Below are 16,549 nucleotides of genomic sequence, written 5' to 3'. Positions count from 1 at the left end.
GTTGCCCATGGCAGTTTAATGGGTGGAGGATAGACTTTTCAGCAATTGGTGCTGGAATAGCAGACACTGGTATGGGGAGAATGAACCTCAACTTTTCACACTGTATAAAAAATGAATTTGGTTTGGAATGAAACTTAATAACTAAGTTATAAATATTCTAGAAGAAAATAATAAAATCATGTTGGGGGCTGTGCCATGTGGGCTGCGCCGGGATGGCGCCTGACGGCCAGCCAGAGGTTGTTTTGATCACATTGGTGGAGAGGAGGTTGATTAATATAAGCACACTCAGGTGATTTATCATTGGCCGTATTCAATTAAGTCCACACACACAATGGGTGCACAGGTGTTCCCGAGTGCTCCTGCTTGGGCCTGCTCAAAGCAGCTAACAGTAAGAAGAAGCAGAGAGAAGAAGCAGCTAGAAAAAGCAGCTAGCAGAGAGAAGCAGGCAGCTGCAGAAGGCAGATTGTAGAGCGGAGAACTGAGAACACACCTCTAGGTCGTAGATTGCAGATAGATAGCACTTAGTTCACAGGATGCCGGACCTACCTCTAAGAAGAAGCAACAAAACTTTAAGATGAAATAGATCTCTGATAAGTGTAGAAGCCTGTCTTTCTCTAAAACTTTCTCTATAAGCAAAGCCTATCTTTCTCTCAAAGTCTCTCTTCCTCTATAAATTAGTGAATATAGGAAAAGTAGTTTATTTTCAGTCCACTTTCGATAAATACCCGCACAGTTGTTGCTGCAGGCGGCAGCAAAATCATCTTTGTGATGTTGAGATAAGCAGATATCTTTTGTCCTATTAACTGTATTAGAAAAACACTGATGAAAGTCACCATTAAGAAAATGTAAAAGTAAGCTATACCCTGGGAGAAAAATATTTGCAGTACTTATCGTCCAACACAGGACTTATATCCAGAATACATTAAGAACTCTTACTATTTAGGTTCAGATGGCAAATAGTCCAAAATATTAAGGTCAAAAAGATTGAACAGTTTACCAAATATATGAATATATGAATAGCTACATTAAATGTTGTCATCATTAGTCGTCAGGGAGAAGCACATTAAAACTGCAAAGAGATAACATTACATAAAAAGACTAGAATGTCTAAAATTAAAAACAGTATATCTTTTACTTTTCTGGTAGGACTATAAAATCAAGTATGACTCTTTCATATAAACATATGCTTAACCATTTCAACCTGAAGTTCCACTATCAGTAAAAATGAAAACATATGTTCACAAAAAGACTTCTACATGAATTTTATAGAATTTTATTCATAACAGCCAAATATTGAGGACTGGTTAGATGTATATTAACAACTGAATGGATAAACACATTTCAGTATGTCTCTACAATAGAATACTTCCATTCAAGGAAAAGGAATTAAATATTGATCCTCACCTCAATACTGATGATTCCTGAAAATGTTTCTCTTAGCAAAAAAAAGGCAGACATAAATGAGAACATACAGTATAATCCAATATAGTGAAATTCAAGAACATGAAAAACTAAGATATAGTGTTAAGCAGATCAGTGAGTGTCTGAAGCTGATAATGGGGGCTGACTACAGAGGGAGATGAAAATGCTTTGTATCTCGTAGTGGTAGCTACAGGGTAGATGCATTTATTAAAATGTGTTAAACTGAGCTACTTCTCATTACCCGTAGCCCACATTTACCTTGAATGTGCCTCTGCTTTCCTAAATAAACCTCTACCTATGCTTCTTTTTAAAAAGTGTGTGAAATTTACACTTGAAGTGCCTTTTATATTACATAAATTATACCTCACAATTTTTTTTAAATAGTTCTGACCATTTGAATTTTGAAGTCCTCCTATAGGAATGAGGTGATATAAATTTTAGAGGTGCAGCCTCTTAAATCTCATCCTTTTCATTATTTTTCAACAAACAATAATATCAAAATAATTCTTAAAGGGAAAAGGATGATGGGTTGGGGATGTAGCTGCGTGGTAGAGGGCTTGCCCAGCATGCATGAGGCCCTGAGTCCCAACCTTAGCAGGGAAAGAAGAAAAAAGAATAGGTGAGACCCTGATTGCTTTCTAAAATCAATTTTTTTTTTGTTTGTTTGGTTCTGGGTTTGAACTGTGGGGTGCTTCAGCACTTAGCTATATTCAGTCCTTTTCATTTTTTATATTGAAGACAGTGTCTTGCAAAATTTCTGAGGCTGGCCTCAAATTCATGATCCTCTTTCCTTGGCCTTTTGAGTTGCTGATGGGCACGAGCCACAGCTCCAGATCTGTGTTCTGAAATTCCTCTAGTATTGGTCAGATCTCATCAACAGCTTAATTTGACAGGGTATTCTCCTCTTCCTCTCACCCGTCTTCTCCCCAAATGTCTTTCCTGTGCCAGCCACACAACAGAAAGCCTCCACTGAGGGCTTCCCATTGGGAGACACTCATGATCTTACTTAGGATGAGCAGAACTGGGAGAAAGCCAAGGTCGCAGCTTGATTTCTGTTACCTGATGGCATTATAAATAGAGTTTTTCAGGAGAGAAGATCCTCTTGAGCTCAGAGACAGAAATGAGCAGGGATGAGATTGACCCACCTGCAGCAAAGCATTTACCCTGATATCCTTATAAGATAACAGTCCTGGATGGCAAAGGATGACAGCTTTCTTGGGACTGTGAATACATTTGAATACCACACTGTATGTGGTCTTTTTGAATTTTATTTTAGTTTTTCAGTATCTTTTTAAATTTTAAGAAGAGGGTCATATGTTCCTAGTAACAAATAGCACAACTCATACATTAATTTCAGTAGGATTCTACTTGAGATCATAATGTCCATAATAATAAGGAGTTAGTAGAATATTTTAAGTCTCAAAATGGTAAGATCATAGAGTGAAAAATCAACAGGATTATAAAAAAGAGTCCTGAAAAGTAGTGTGGAATGATCTCAGCATCCTAGAGTAAGACCCCAGTTAGCTGCCCTGTTCTAGAATCTAGTCTCACATGCTTTCGTTGTTATTATTGATTGAAAAACAAAGAGATAGATGAGGTCATTTCTAGTTTCCTTTTGTTTCTAATGTTCTGAGTCTACAAAATTGAATGAAAGTTTGTATGTTTCCTTTCAATGATGCGATAGTAGTGTTAAGAACCATGGTGTGATTTTGGTATATTTCACTGTCTGTTGAAACCAATGAATGAAATGAAGGATGAACTTTGGTTGTTAATTATTTCTATATTTTCTTTGTAGGGATTAATCATTTCATGAGAGAGACAGTGAAGAATTGTAAAAGAGATGGGTTTGTTCAGACCATTTTGGGAAGGCGAAGATACTTGCCAGGAATCAAAGACAACAACCCTTATCATAAAGCTCATGTATGTTGAAGTTTCTTTGAGTTTTAACTTCATATTTCAATGACATGTACTTTTTCAACAAAGGCTAACCACTACTAATGTCCCATTTTAGGAATACTAGCATATTAAAATATTTTGTATAAACAAAGGCGATCACTGATTTTATTAATGACTTTCTGCAGTGATGGCAAGTCTTTGGGAGTCTAATGTAAACTTGGTTCCACTTAATACTTCAATTAAAAACATTTTGTTTTAGCAAGTCAACTACTTATTAATTTTGGTTAAGACTTTAAGTAAACTTTCTTTGATATTTTGGTTTTTCTGCATTTCTGATACCATATACTGATTTGTCTTATCATGAGATTGCTAACATTCCTCAGAGATTAGCCAGACCTTAAATTGTGTTATTTTCTAATTCTAATTATTTATTTTAAAAGTGCTGTTTTATTAGAGGTTATTAGAACACCCAAATAGTGAACATGAATATTGAAAACATCACTTTAAATATTTATTGATGATTTTGCTTGAATTATTAAAATCTTTTTCTGAAATCAGTGGGATTTATGTAAGGATTAGTATTGAATTCTCTTCTAGTTCTCATCTTCCTGTTTTAAACAATTGTATTTTGCCCTTCCTTCATAATTTCGAATGTCATTGTGTGTAATGAATGCCCAACCCCCTAACTGCTGAACTTCTGGATGGCACTCAGCCTTCAGAGCAACAATGCTGTTAGGCACCCTGAGCAATAGTTGGCTTCTCCTTCTTCACCGTCTAGCCTCCCACGTATCCACACACAGACTTCAGATATCTATCACACTTTTACCACATGCCTCTAAGTAAATGAGGCACTGTAGTTGCTGTACTAGGAGAGACAAGTCTTAATCATCCATGAGAGAAAACAAAAAACATATGAAGATATTCTACGTGCTCATTTAATTTGACTTCAGGGAGGAGGTAGGACTTGAATAGATTCTTGAAGGCCCTTACAGTTTAGATTATTGGGTGACTAAGTGAGGACTAACCAGCAGCCAAGCTGATAAAAATGGAGAATCTGAGTTGTACTAAGTGGTAGGTAATTTTCTACCAGTTAGAAGCCAGCTAGAAAGCACCAAAGCCCTTTTCAATGGCAGGTTGAGGAGTTTGGACTTGATCTAACAGAAATGTTGTTTCTTGGGATTTACATGATGAAAAATGGAGTTATTACTGTAAATAAATCATATGTTTGTGAAAACTAACACTTTTGTGCCTAAAGCTATGAGAATAAGGTTTTTTGTTTGTTTGTTTGTTTGTTTGAATGCTAACTATTTAGGGATCCAAGTTCTAACAGATTCATTACATTGTTTCTGAGAAAAAAAAATAGTCCAGCCCTCTGAATAAGGAATAGAGTAAGCATAAGATTATTTATTTTTTGGTTTGGTTTTCCTTTTTTTTTTTTTAATTTTGGACTAGAGAGACACACATTGAGAAAGCACAGAAAACAAATGTAAATGTCACTGAGTTATCACAGAGCCCCATCTGTGTGACTACCAGCCAGGTCAAGAAATTCAGTACCCAGGAGCCTTCCTCCTGTCTCCTCACCACTCCCCGCTGCTTTCCCGGGAACCTCCACTCTCACTGCTTCTAACACTGGTTTTGTTTTGCATATTTTTGAGCTTTCTATACAACCTGTTTGTGTATTCTTTTGTGTCTCATTCCTTTGACTCAAATAGGCAAGTTGTTCATGTTTCTTCATGTCAGTGCAGCTGTGCTATACTCTTAGAAATGAATACACCACAGTTTATTCATTTTTCTCTTACTGGGCATTTGGGTTTCCAGGTTGATGTTGTTTGGGATCTTGCTGTTTTGAACATTCTTGTCCAGGGTTTTTGGTGCACATATGTTTACATTTCTATTTGGTAAAGACCTAGCTGTAAAACTGATGTATGCTTTGAACTTCAGAGATAGAGACAGTTGGTTTCTGTGGTGGTTGTAGCGATCTGTCCTCCTCTCAGGAGGGTGCCGGACTCCTCCTTGCACTGATTCCTTGTCCACACTTGCCTTTAAGCTAATATAATTTTAGCTATTCTGGTGGGTGTAAAGCAGTAGTTTGTATTTTTCATTTGTACTTCCTTGAATACTAGTAAGGCTGTGTAGCACCCATTTATTTTTTTTCCTGGGAAAATGCCTGCTCAGATTTTCATTTTTTTTTTTGTTGTTGTTGTTGTCTGCCATTTTCTTGACTTATGGAAGCTGGTCGCTGGTTGCATGTATGGAAAACATTCTTTCCCAAATTATATCTGGCCTTTTCTTTCTCTTATTAGTAATTTTAGATAAGAAGAGAGTATTAATTTTGTTTATTCTCAAAATTTTTATTAAGAAATAACATACCTGTTGTAAAGGGCACAGATCTGAAGTGGGAAGCTTGAAGTTTTAGAGAGGCTTAAACCATATAACCACCCTCAAGATCATAATGTACAACTTTTTCAGCTCCTAGGTTTCTCTATGCCCCCTCCAAATCAGTTCTGTCCCTCTGCACACACACATGAAACTAGAGGTTAGTTTTTATGCGAACTTGAATTTTATTGAAATTCAGTCGTACTTCACAGAACTCTTGGGTCTCTTTTTACATTCAAGTTGAGATCAGTGCAGGTGCCACCCTGATTTAGTTAGGCAGAATTGTAAGAAGCCGTGCACGTGGAAGAGTGAACTGTTCTACCTTGTGCTTTTTCCTTTCAAGAACATTTGCCTATGCTTTGTTCTTTGGATTGCCTTATCAGTTTTAGAATCAGATGATCAGTTTCCACACAAACAAAATACTTTTGGGGCTTTTTGTTGAGATTGTCTTGATGGGATTCAATACACAAATCAAGATGGGATTAATAGACATATTTACAAATGTGAGTTTTCCAATCCATGAACATGATGTATTTGTCCATTTATTTAGGTCTGTAGGTCATCTTAAGTGTCTTAATAACCTCGTATGGTTTTGGGGAAACTATCTTATACATCACTTTTATAGGTTTGTAGTTAGGTATTTGAAAAGTTTTAACAGCATTGTAAATGGTATCTTTTACTTTTTTTTTTTTTTAAGACCTTTTTTTAATGCCTTTATTTTATTTATTTATTTTGTGATGCTGAGGATGGAACCCAGGGCCTCACACGTGCCAGATAAGTGCTCTACCACTGAGCCACAACCCCAGCCCCACTTTTTTTTCTCTTTTATATTTTTCGAATCATTTGTTACTATTCCGTGGAATATAGTTTTTATCCTTATTGTTCATTTGTCTAGGAACCTTGCAAATATTATTTTACTAATTAAATAATTTATTGATGCTTTTAAGTATTCTATCTACATAGTTATCTGCAAGAAAGTACAGTTTTATCATTGCTTTTCTGTGATAGTCAGTTTTGCATTATTTAACAACTCTGAGATAATCAACTTATAAATAAATAAGATTTGTTTTCTCTCGCAGTTTTGGAGGTTTCCGTCCATGAGCAGTTGGCCTTGTTGCTTTCGGGCCTGTAGAGAGGCAGCATATCATGGCAGGGAGTGTGTGGTGGAGGAAGAGGAAGTCAAAGGTAGGAAGAGGAAGATGCCAGGGTCTCACAGTCCCTCCCAAGGTATACTTTGTGACCTTAAGACCTCCTGCAAGGCCCCACCTCTTAAAGGTTCTGCAAGCTGCCAATAAGGCCAAGCTGGGGACCATGCTTTCAATATATGGACCTTGGAAGGACATTAAGGTCCAAACTATAGAACTTTCCAAACCTTATACTTTTTATTGCTTTGCTTGACTTACTCGCTAGAATAGTGTAAAATAGAAGTAGGATAGTGTTACAAAGAAGCATCTTGGCCTCCTTTCATACTCTGAGGGAAAAATGTAAGTGTTTTACTGATAAGTAGAACTTTCCTGGAGAATTCTAATGTGCCTGTATGAGATAAAGGAAATGTGAATAAGCTGTAGATTATCTGTCACAACTCTTCAATCCTCTGGTGTAGCACAAAAGAAGTCACAGATAAGACATTAATGAGTGAGTGAGGCTGTGTTCCAAGAAAAGATCACTTGCAGAAATAGGAGGTGATCCAGATTTGGTCTGCAGAATAGTTTGCTGACATTTTTCAAATTGTTGCTTCACTGGTTATAATCGGCCTTTTCCCCTCTGGTTGTTTTCAGTATATTTTTCTTTCTGCCTGGTTTCTACCATATTTTCTGTCCTATGCCTAAGAGTGTGCGGTTTTTAATTGTGTGTGTGTTGAGGGGGCGAGTTAATTGAGCCTTCTTGAGTGTATTAGGACTTCCTAAATTTGTGGCTTGAGATCTTTTGCTGACTTTGGAAAATTTTTAGATATTACTTCAACTATTGTTTTTCATCATCATCTTTTCGCTTTTTTCTAGAATTCCTGTTATAAATTGTAAGCTTATTTTTGTAATCCCTTATGTTTCATATTCTTTGTTCTGTATTTTCCACATTTACATTTTATCATACTTTATTCTGAATACTTTCTAGTTTATTTTTCACTTTACTCGTTGGTCCATCAATGTGCTGTTTCAAACACCTCTTGAGTGTTTGTTATTTTAATTTTTTTAGTTCTAGAATTTGTTTTGTGTTCATTTTATGGTATAACACCCTCTGATGAAAAGTTCATTTTTTTTCTTTTATGTCCTTGAATATATTAAATGTGATTTTATAGTTTGCTAAGTTTGATAATAGTTGATCATCTGGTGAATCTCAGATCCCTGTACGTGGTTCCTTTTACCTTTAGTTTTTCTTAGTTTTCCATAAAAAGTTCAATTGTCTTAATTCCTTGTCCTGGTTAGTCTTTACTGAGTGTCAAACATTGTATATAGAAGATTGAGGATGTAATTCTGTCTTGTATGATGATTTTTATTTCATTCAGAGAGAATGTACCTTTGCTTCTTGCAGGAGGACCAGAGAGAGCAATAATATAGGATTACCCTAGAGACAGAAATGATTTGAAGCAAAATTTTAGGGTCACACTATTTCTATTTATCTTCTTTCCTTGAAGTTTGGTTTTGGGTTACAACCTGATGATTTACCAGATCCTTTTAAACTTGTCGGGTCCCGAACTCAAATATTTATTTCCTAAAACCCTAAAGAGTAACAGATCTGCTCAGCTTTTTTGCTTCTCGGCTGCTGTTTCTACAATCTTTTTGTTCTGCTGGGAGAAATGATAGATAGCCTCCAATGCCAGGATCTCTCCCTTTGGTTTCCTTTCTCTCTTAAATCTCTATTTTCTAGATTTTTTTTTCTTCCCTTTTTACCTGAGTCAGTCAAAGAGGCTTTTTCTGACTACCTTTTTCAGTTGAGATACTTTCAGTGGGAGGATTGGTCTTAATGGCCAAATCTTTCATTTCCAGAAGACCACATTTTTTATATAGATTAAAAAAAATCCTGGGGCTGGGGGTGTGGCTCAGTGGTGCAGCGCTTGCCTACCATACATGAGGCACTGGGTTTGATCCCCAGCACTACATTAAAAAAAAAACTAAATAAACAAAATAAAGGTATTGTGTCCATCTACAAATAAAAATATTTTTAAAAAATCCTGGTAATGCAAGAACCGAGCTTTGTGGGACACAAGCCAAAACTACCAAGTTTTCCTCATTTGGAAGAGAACGAAAAGTACAATGTCATAAAGTATGTATCAGTTTTTTTTTTGTGCTTCCTTAGTGAAATCAGTCCCCAAATTTCAGTGGCTTCTAACAAGAAGGTTAATTGTGCATTCATGTTAGTTTGGCTCCATGTTGACCATGGCTTTGCTCCATGTTTTCTTCATTCTGGAATGAAGTCTCTACCTGGGATATGCCCCTTTGTTTGTGTGCGGTAGTGCTGAATGTCAATCTCAAGTTTCATTGACCAAAACTAGTATAGTCTATCTTTTCATAGGACATAGTTGAAATTTCTCAACTGAAATTTCATGGGCATGGGTGGGGCATTGTAATGTGATAGAAAGGCAGCAAGGAATAGTGACAGGAAGTATCCAGTTTCAAGGAGGAGGAGTCAGTATAAGTGAAATTCTGTCATTCTTTAAACAGTGACAACTGAGTTTACAGTGGATTCATTAGCATTTGACAACAGTTACTTTTTTTTTTTTTTTTAAGGTATACCTCTTCAACAGTTATTTAATCTCCTAGAAGTTGGGTGTAGGCCAGGTGGCAGGGAATTTGAGAGGAACTCTGAGTTATATTGTGTAGACACCATTGGTGAGACATTTTGGGGCACGAGGAGTGATATTCTTGGAGAGGTTATACCTGGATATTAACTCAGGTCCCCTCCTCTATTGTTCTGGGATAATTATTTTTAGTAACCATAGTTGCCAGCCAAGAAGCTCCTGGCAGCAATCATTTTAGCAAAGTTTTAATGTCACCCAGGGATCCAGGGTCTGCACTTTCTCTAGTAGCTAATGTAGCCATGCAGCCTCAGCCCATAAAAAGTTCTATTTCATATAAGCTGGAGCCAAACTAAGCCTAACTAAGTCCTCAACTAAGGACCAACAGTCCATTGATATGGCCTTTGTGCTTCCGTCCCGCAGCACAAAGAATGGTGTTCTGCTTACATCTATTTAGGATTAAGAGTATTTTGAGGAATAACTGGGTGCAGTGCTGTACCTTGAGAGGCTGAGGCAGGAGGATTGCAAGTTTGCAGCCACTCTGGTCAACTTAGCAAAAACCTTGTCTCAAAATGAAAGGTCTGACCAGATGTGGTGAAGCACACCTGTAATCCCAACAGCTTGGGAGGCTGAAGCAGGAGGATTGCAAGTTCAAAGCCAGCCTCAGCAAAAGCAAGGTGTTAAGCAACTTGGTGAGACCCTGTCTCTAAATAATATACAAAATAGGGCTGGGGATGTGGCTCAGTGGTCGAGTACCCCTGAGTTCAATCCCTGCTACACCCACCCCAAAATAAAAAATAAATAAAGGTCTAGAATGTAGCTCACTGGATTACCACTCGGTTCAATCCTCAGAACTGTTTAAGAAAGAAAGAAAAAGTATTTTGAGGAATAAATGTTTTAGAGAGGAGCTTAAAACAGCTAGAACACTGATGGTGTGGTTTTCTAAGATGAAATGATTTTGAATTACTGAATACATTCTAAATACTACGCAGATTTGAGGTCCTAGTGGAGTACTGAAGATTTCTAAAATAAAGCAACCTGACTTTTTGCACTTAGTCTAACCTCCTATGTCAACAGTCCAGAATCTAGAGTTGTGGATCATTGTGGTTATTATTCTTAGGAAGCAACCTAATAGTTGACGTTCTGGGTCGTGTCTCAGTCCTAATTTCTATTCTGGCAGCAAATATGAATACTGATCTGTGGACATTCAGGTCAAGCAAAAAACCATGTTTGTGCTTCTGATATTGTATTTCATAGGCTGAGCGTCAGGCCATCAACACTACAGTCCAAGGATCAGCGGCTGATATAGTCAAAACAGCCACAGTTAACATTCAGAAGCAACTAGAGACCTTCCACTCAACCTTCAAATCCCATGGCCATCGGGAGGGTAAGTGCCAAATCAGTAGAATATGTTTGTCCCTTGATGAAGGCCCTGCTATAAAATGATGAAAACAGTAGTATCAGAAAAAGGGAAGTATTTTATATTTTATTTCTCATTATTTCTCAATGTCCTTATACTCTTTGAAATTATTAAGGATCCCAAAGAATTTTTGTTTATGTGGGTTATATGTACTGTTTACCGTGTTAAAAATAAAAGCGGGGAATTTATTTTTCTCTTTCCACATTTTTTATTGATGCGTTATAGCTGTACATAAGATGGGATTTGTCGTTACATATTTATACATGAACACAATATAACAGTATAATTTAGCCAACATCACTCCCAACTCTTTGCTCCTCCCTCCCCTTCTCCCACCCCTTGGTCCCTTTCCTCCAGGGATCTCCCTTTGCCTTTCATGAGATCCCACCCCATCCCTGCCTCTCTTTTCCTTTTTCCTCGGAGTTTGGCTTATTTTGCTTAACATAATGGTCTCAAGTAGCAGGCAATGTGGATGTGTCATTAAGGATGACTTACTGTGTCATACTGGGTTAAAGGTAGCCACATGTTGGGACCATCAAAAGGAGGTTAACCCAGTCAGCAGAGCAGGGCAAATGAAAGGATCCCAGCATTCCGAGTCAGAAGTCAGCTAGCCAGGAGAAATCGAGAGGACAGAGTTATGACGCTACGAAAGGAGAAAAGCCAGAGGATCCAGACAGTCAATGGCATGCAACAAGTGGGCCCAAAGGAACAGATCTGGTCTCAGCCTAACCGGCAAAAAGACACACAGCTATTGTGGTACTGCTGTGGAAGCCACTTGCCAGCCTCAAATGCCTTCACTGTCTTAGACATGGTGAGAGCCACCTCTGAGCAAGCTTGGGCTGCAGACTCACAGTTGAAGGTCTCTCAGGGGGAACAGCAGACATCGGAGATGATCCTTGTGCTGGGCCTGAGGGCTAAGTAAGAAATTCGAATGACAGAAAGCGAGGGCTTCTGTGCCCTGTGGGCCAAGTAGAGGCTGTTACTCTGAAGTTCTCATGTTGAGCCTCATCTTAGTGAGGGGCATAGTCTGTACTGCCAGGCCCAGTTAGTTAGGAAATGATGATAAGTTCAGCACAGTGGTTCTTTACATTTGGGAACTGTAGATTCTTTTCAGTATCGGCTGAAAGGTACAGATCATCACCATAGAAAAATGTACGGACCAGTACATACGGCTTCCAGGATTTGCAAATGCTCTGAGGTCCATATGTGGACTCTGTGCTTTGGATAAGTTGTCTGGAGTGTACAGTAAGTTGGGGAAGCACCCATTGGGACACTTCTAGCAGTAAGACATCAGGGAATGCCCCCTCATGAAACACTGCCTAACAGTACAAGCTCTAGTTCCTGGCCCCATGCCACCCTGCTGCTACTGCTCACGAAGTGTAGGAGACTCCCTGGAAAAGAGAATGGTGGTTGTTCACGAGGAGTGAGGTGGCGTGGATATGGAGCAGAGCTCTCATACCCTAACTGCTGCCTTCTGCTTTAGACCCTTTCTGAGAGGAAGTCATTGCCAGTTTGAGTTTACCATAGGGAGGGGAGTAGCAGCCAGCCAGTAGTTCTCTTCCTGATAGTTGTGAGTCTCTCTTGATTAAAACTCCCTAGAGTTTCTCAAAATCCCTAAAAACAATTTTCCAGTGGCACAGACACACTACTCATTTTTTCAACTTTTTCATGAGGCAGGATTGTTACCAAAGAGAAAACTGCAGGGGATGTTCTGCCCGAACAGAGGAGCCTTCTTCATCCTTCAACTCCACGATGAACTTTTATATGAAGTGGCAGAAGAGGATGTCGTTCAGGTATTTTTGCAGTGCATGGTTCATTTCATAGGAAGCTAAGCCTCTGTGGGTCAGGCCAATTGCTTTTTCCTGTGCATGAGGTTTTGGGAGCCCTTCACTGGCTGCAGGGTGGCTAGATACTTGGTAAGTCCTCACAGCTAGAGAAGGAGCTAAGAGTGTTCATTTTCATACTTAATCTTAAAAGTAAGGAAATCCCTGATGCTGGGATGATTTTGTCTAGGAGAAGCTAGTTAAGAATTTGGAGTCTTGCCCTGGGTGTTTCCAAGCTCTGATTATTCTAGTTAAAGCTGTCAGGCCTCCTGCTCATCAGTGAAGGGCCTTTTGAGATTTCTGGCCCTTTTCTGATTGTGTTTTCAGCACCTCTGGATGAAGAGCTCCAGTCTGGTTTATCACCATGTCAGTGGGTTAGGAAACAGCCTTTGATTGCACAGAGTTTGTTAACCTCATAAAATTCTTTTCTTTTGTAGGTAGCTCAGATCGTCAAGAATGAAATGGAGAGTGCCATCAAACTTTCTGTGAAACTGAAAGTGAAAGTGAAAATAGGTGCCAGCTGGGGAGAGCTGAAGGACTTTGATATATAATCATGCAGTTGACTAAGTCCCAGGGAAGCCTGGTGCAGATATTGTCACCTGAAGAGAACAAAGATTGCCCTTTCACCTACTTCTTGAAGACAAAGTCTCAGGTCTTGATAGATTTAGGATAATTCTGTAGTGAGAGTTTCAAAATGTATAGCAGGGTCTTTTCTCTATACCAGTAAAAAGGATGTTGTGGGTAGGGAGGGGGGTAAAACACCAAGTTCAATGGTTATATCCACCTGAAAGAATATCTGTGAATTAGCCTTTCATTTATTGTGGCTTTAAACAGGTTCAGAACATAAGCTTGAAATATGCACTTAGCACTTAGCTCCTCGTCTGTCTGGTTGGATATGAGGACTGGGCCCCAGCCTTGGAGGCATTCTCAGGGGTCCTGGGATCAGGCTCCCTGATACGGACCCAGCAGACGGCCAGGCAGATGAGGATTGGGTTCCATGTACACCACCAGGGTTCAGCATTGTGTGTGATGTTTTTCCTCCAATATTAATTTAAAAGACTTCTGAAATAGTATTTTAAAATAGCATTTGGCTAATAAATGATGGATTCTATGAAGTAGTAAGACTTGGAATAGTTGGAGTCTAGGAATGAATTTTCATGAAATGTTTATTCTCTTTTTCTCTTGTTGATAGAAGGAAAATATCTTGAATGCTTATATCTATATTATAAAATGAGCTATACCTCTTTAAAGGCGTGTCCTGTTCTGTAAGATTAGATTTATTGCAGTTGAATCATGGCCAGGTAGGGCAAACATCCCTTCACCAGCCCCTCTGCCTGTGTTTGTGACATGAGGAGGATGCTTCTGCTGAAAAGACTGAACTTTGTAATCCCAATCAGAAGTACAGAACTAATCCTTTTTGTTTTCTGTTGACAAAATGAATTTATGAGAAAATTCACCTCAGTGGTTCAGTTTGTTAAAAATGGTATTTGGTTTAAGAGTATCAGAAACCTATGTCCCTTATTTACTCTTTCTGTATCTTGTTCAATAGTGAGCATATAGGAAGTGTTTATCATATTCTAAATCAGTTGTCAGAAGAGTTCTTTTATGTTTATTAATCAGTGTAAAGAAAAAAGACAGTTGCTTCATAGGCAAAGTATAATACATGATCAGTAATTGGGTATTAGTGTTCAAGGGACTCAGACAGGGTTTTTTTTTTTTTCAAGCAAGGGGAGTGGGCAAGAGATGGCGGCGGTATCAGGGAAGACATATTGTTATTTCTTGAGAATTTTTTTTATTCATATTCCCTGTGCCACAGTTTTGAAAGAGAAAAGCTATTAGCTTTGTTAATATCCTGGTGAGCTTAAGATACAGTGCAAAAGAAAACAATCTGTTTATCCACGAATGTTCTTCAGATAGGAGGGCAAATTGTACCTTTTTTTTTTTTTTTTTTTTTTTTTTTTGCAGCACTGGCCCTGCATGTGTAGCACATGCATTTTCTTGTCCTTTTTAACCTATTAACTAAACTTAAAACAGGGAGTCCTGGCTTTACATGATTCAGATATGAACATATTCCAGGTTATTGTTAGATTACTGAAGTGAGGTGAATCTCCCTATAACACAATTCCAGATATTAGGATATATTAACTGTAATTCCATAATGTTCAAACTTTGCAGTGGCTTTTCAGCCCACAAATTATGTAAATAATCTACATTAGGCAGAATAATGCTCACCCTTCCCCTAAATATCCACAGTCTAATCTCTGAAACCTGGGAGAAGGGGCTTGCTGATATGAAGTTGATCTTGAGATGAGGAGACTATTCTGGATTATCTGGGTGATTCCAATGTAAGCATAAGAGTCCGTATAAGTGGGAAGCAGATGGTCAGAGTCAGAGAAGGACAATGTGGGTCAGAGAGAGATTTGAAGATACTATACTTCTAACTTTAAAGATGGAAGAATGGGCCATAAGCCATTGGAATGCAAGAGGCCTCTAAAAGCTGGAAAAGACAAGGAAATGGATTCTCCCTAGAACTTCCAGAAGGGAGGTATCCCTTGACATTAAGCCAGTTAAGGCCATTTTAGATTTCTGAACTTCAGGACTTAAGACAATAATTTGTGTTGTTTTGAGCCAGTAAGTTTGCGGTGATTCATTTTAGTAGCAATTGGAAAGTAATGTATACATCATGAGAAATTGATAATCACATCCCTTCTTTCTGAGTCAGTGATCTGGCCGTGCACATCTGTTCAGTTTATTCCCGGACAGTAAAGCACACAGTTGTGCTGACTCCTATCTCCCAGGCATGAAACCATGTGGCATTTTAAAAAACTGAATATGGAAATTGGCTAATAAAGATGAAAGTGTTCAGAGAAATGAAAACAGACAATGGGAGTGAAATTCAAATTGAACATAAATGGAATTATGTTCAGCTAGAGGAACTAGCCATGGGAAGGCTGACACTGCTGTTTTTAGGATCCTCTAGATGTACAACCTGAAAGACTGAGTGAAGGTGAAATTATCAGCATAAATGAGGAAAATGGTTGTGAACTAAAGGACAAAGATGTCTCAGCAGAAGTGATGCTGGCAAAAGCTTTATATATTAATCTATCAATCACTGTAGTTCCAAAGTCAAAACAGGATTTTTAAAAAAGATATATTAAAACTCACTTGGGAAAAAATGGCAATACCTATTAAAAAAAGAATGAAGATATCAATCAGATATTAGGAGATATTATAAAATTATAATAATTTAAATTTGATAAGGGCATAAATATAGACAAATTGGTCACTAGAACAGACTAAAGAATTTAAAAAACAGTCAGATGCAGTGGCACACACCTGTAATCCCAGCAGCTTGGGAGATTGAGGCAGGAGGATCATGAGTTCAAAACCAGCCTCAGCAAAGCAAGGTGCTAAGCAACTCAGTGAAACTGTCTCTAAATAAAATACAAAATAGGGCTGGGGTGTGGGGATGTGGCTCAGTGGTTGAGTGCCCCTCAGTTCAATCCCCGGTACTCTCTCCCCACAAAAAGAATTTAGAAAACAGATGTACACATATGAGAAATTATTAAAATGTCATTTCAAATTAGTGTTGAAAGATGGTAATTTTTAAATGTATAGTGATGTTATCTATTTCTGAAAATATTGATACATATTTCAAATGTTCACAAAAAACTTCAGGTGGATTCAAAATCTAAGTTATAAGGAAATAATCTATGAAAGTAAATAAAATATAAGAATACATTATGACTTTACAGAAGAAATGGTCTTTAAAACAAAGTTCAAAAATTAAAAACTAAAGATTATAAAATTTGACTACATTAAAAATAAAAATTCTTGGTATGAAAAAGTAACATTATCAATAGTTAAATCATGAAAGAC

The 16,549-nt window shown here is 37.9% G+C and overlaps 1 protein-coding gene across 1 annotated transcript in view; it reads left to right on the top strand.

Annotated features, from left to right (window-relative positions):
• Positions 1-16,332, top strand: part of POLQ (DNA polymerase theta) — a 156,827-nt gene extending 140,495 nt beyond the window's left edge. The window contains exons 27-31 of the mRNA XM_079155257.1: positions 3,218-3,342; positions 10,685-10,814; positions 12,525-12,640; positions 13,108-14,340; positions 14,372-16,332. Coding sequence (XP_079011383.1) covers positions 3,218-3,342; positions 10,685-10,814; positions 12,525-12,640; positions 13,108-13,221 — 485 coding nt within the window. The 3' untranslated portion in view covers positions 13,222-14,340; positions 14,372-16,332. The remainder of the gene's footprint in view (positions 1-3,217; positions 3,343-10,684; positions 10,815-12,524; positions 12,641-13,107; positions 14,341-14,371) is intronic.
• Positions 16,333-16,549: the final 217 nt, after the last annotated feature.

The sequence above is a fragment of the Sciurus vulgaris genome (assembly GCF_902686455.1).
Source record: "Sciurus vulgaris genome assembly, chromosome: 10".
NCBI classification, from domain to species: domain Eukaryota; kingdom Metazoa; phylum Chordata; class Mammalia; order Rodentia; family Sciuridae; genus Sciurus; species Sciurus vulgaris.
The sequence above is the reverse complement of the archived record's forward strand: the minus strand, read 5'-3'. Positions and strand labels throughout refer to the sequence as shown.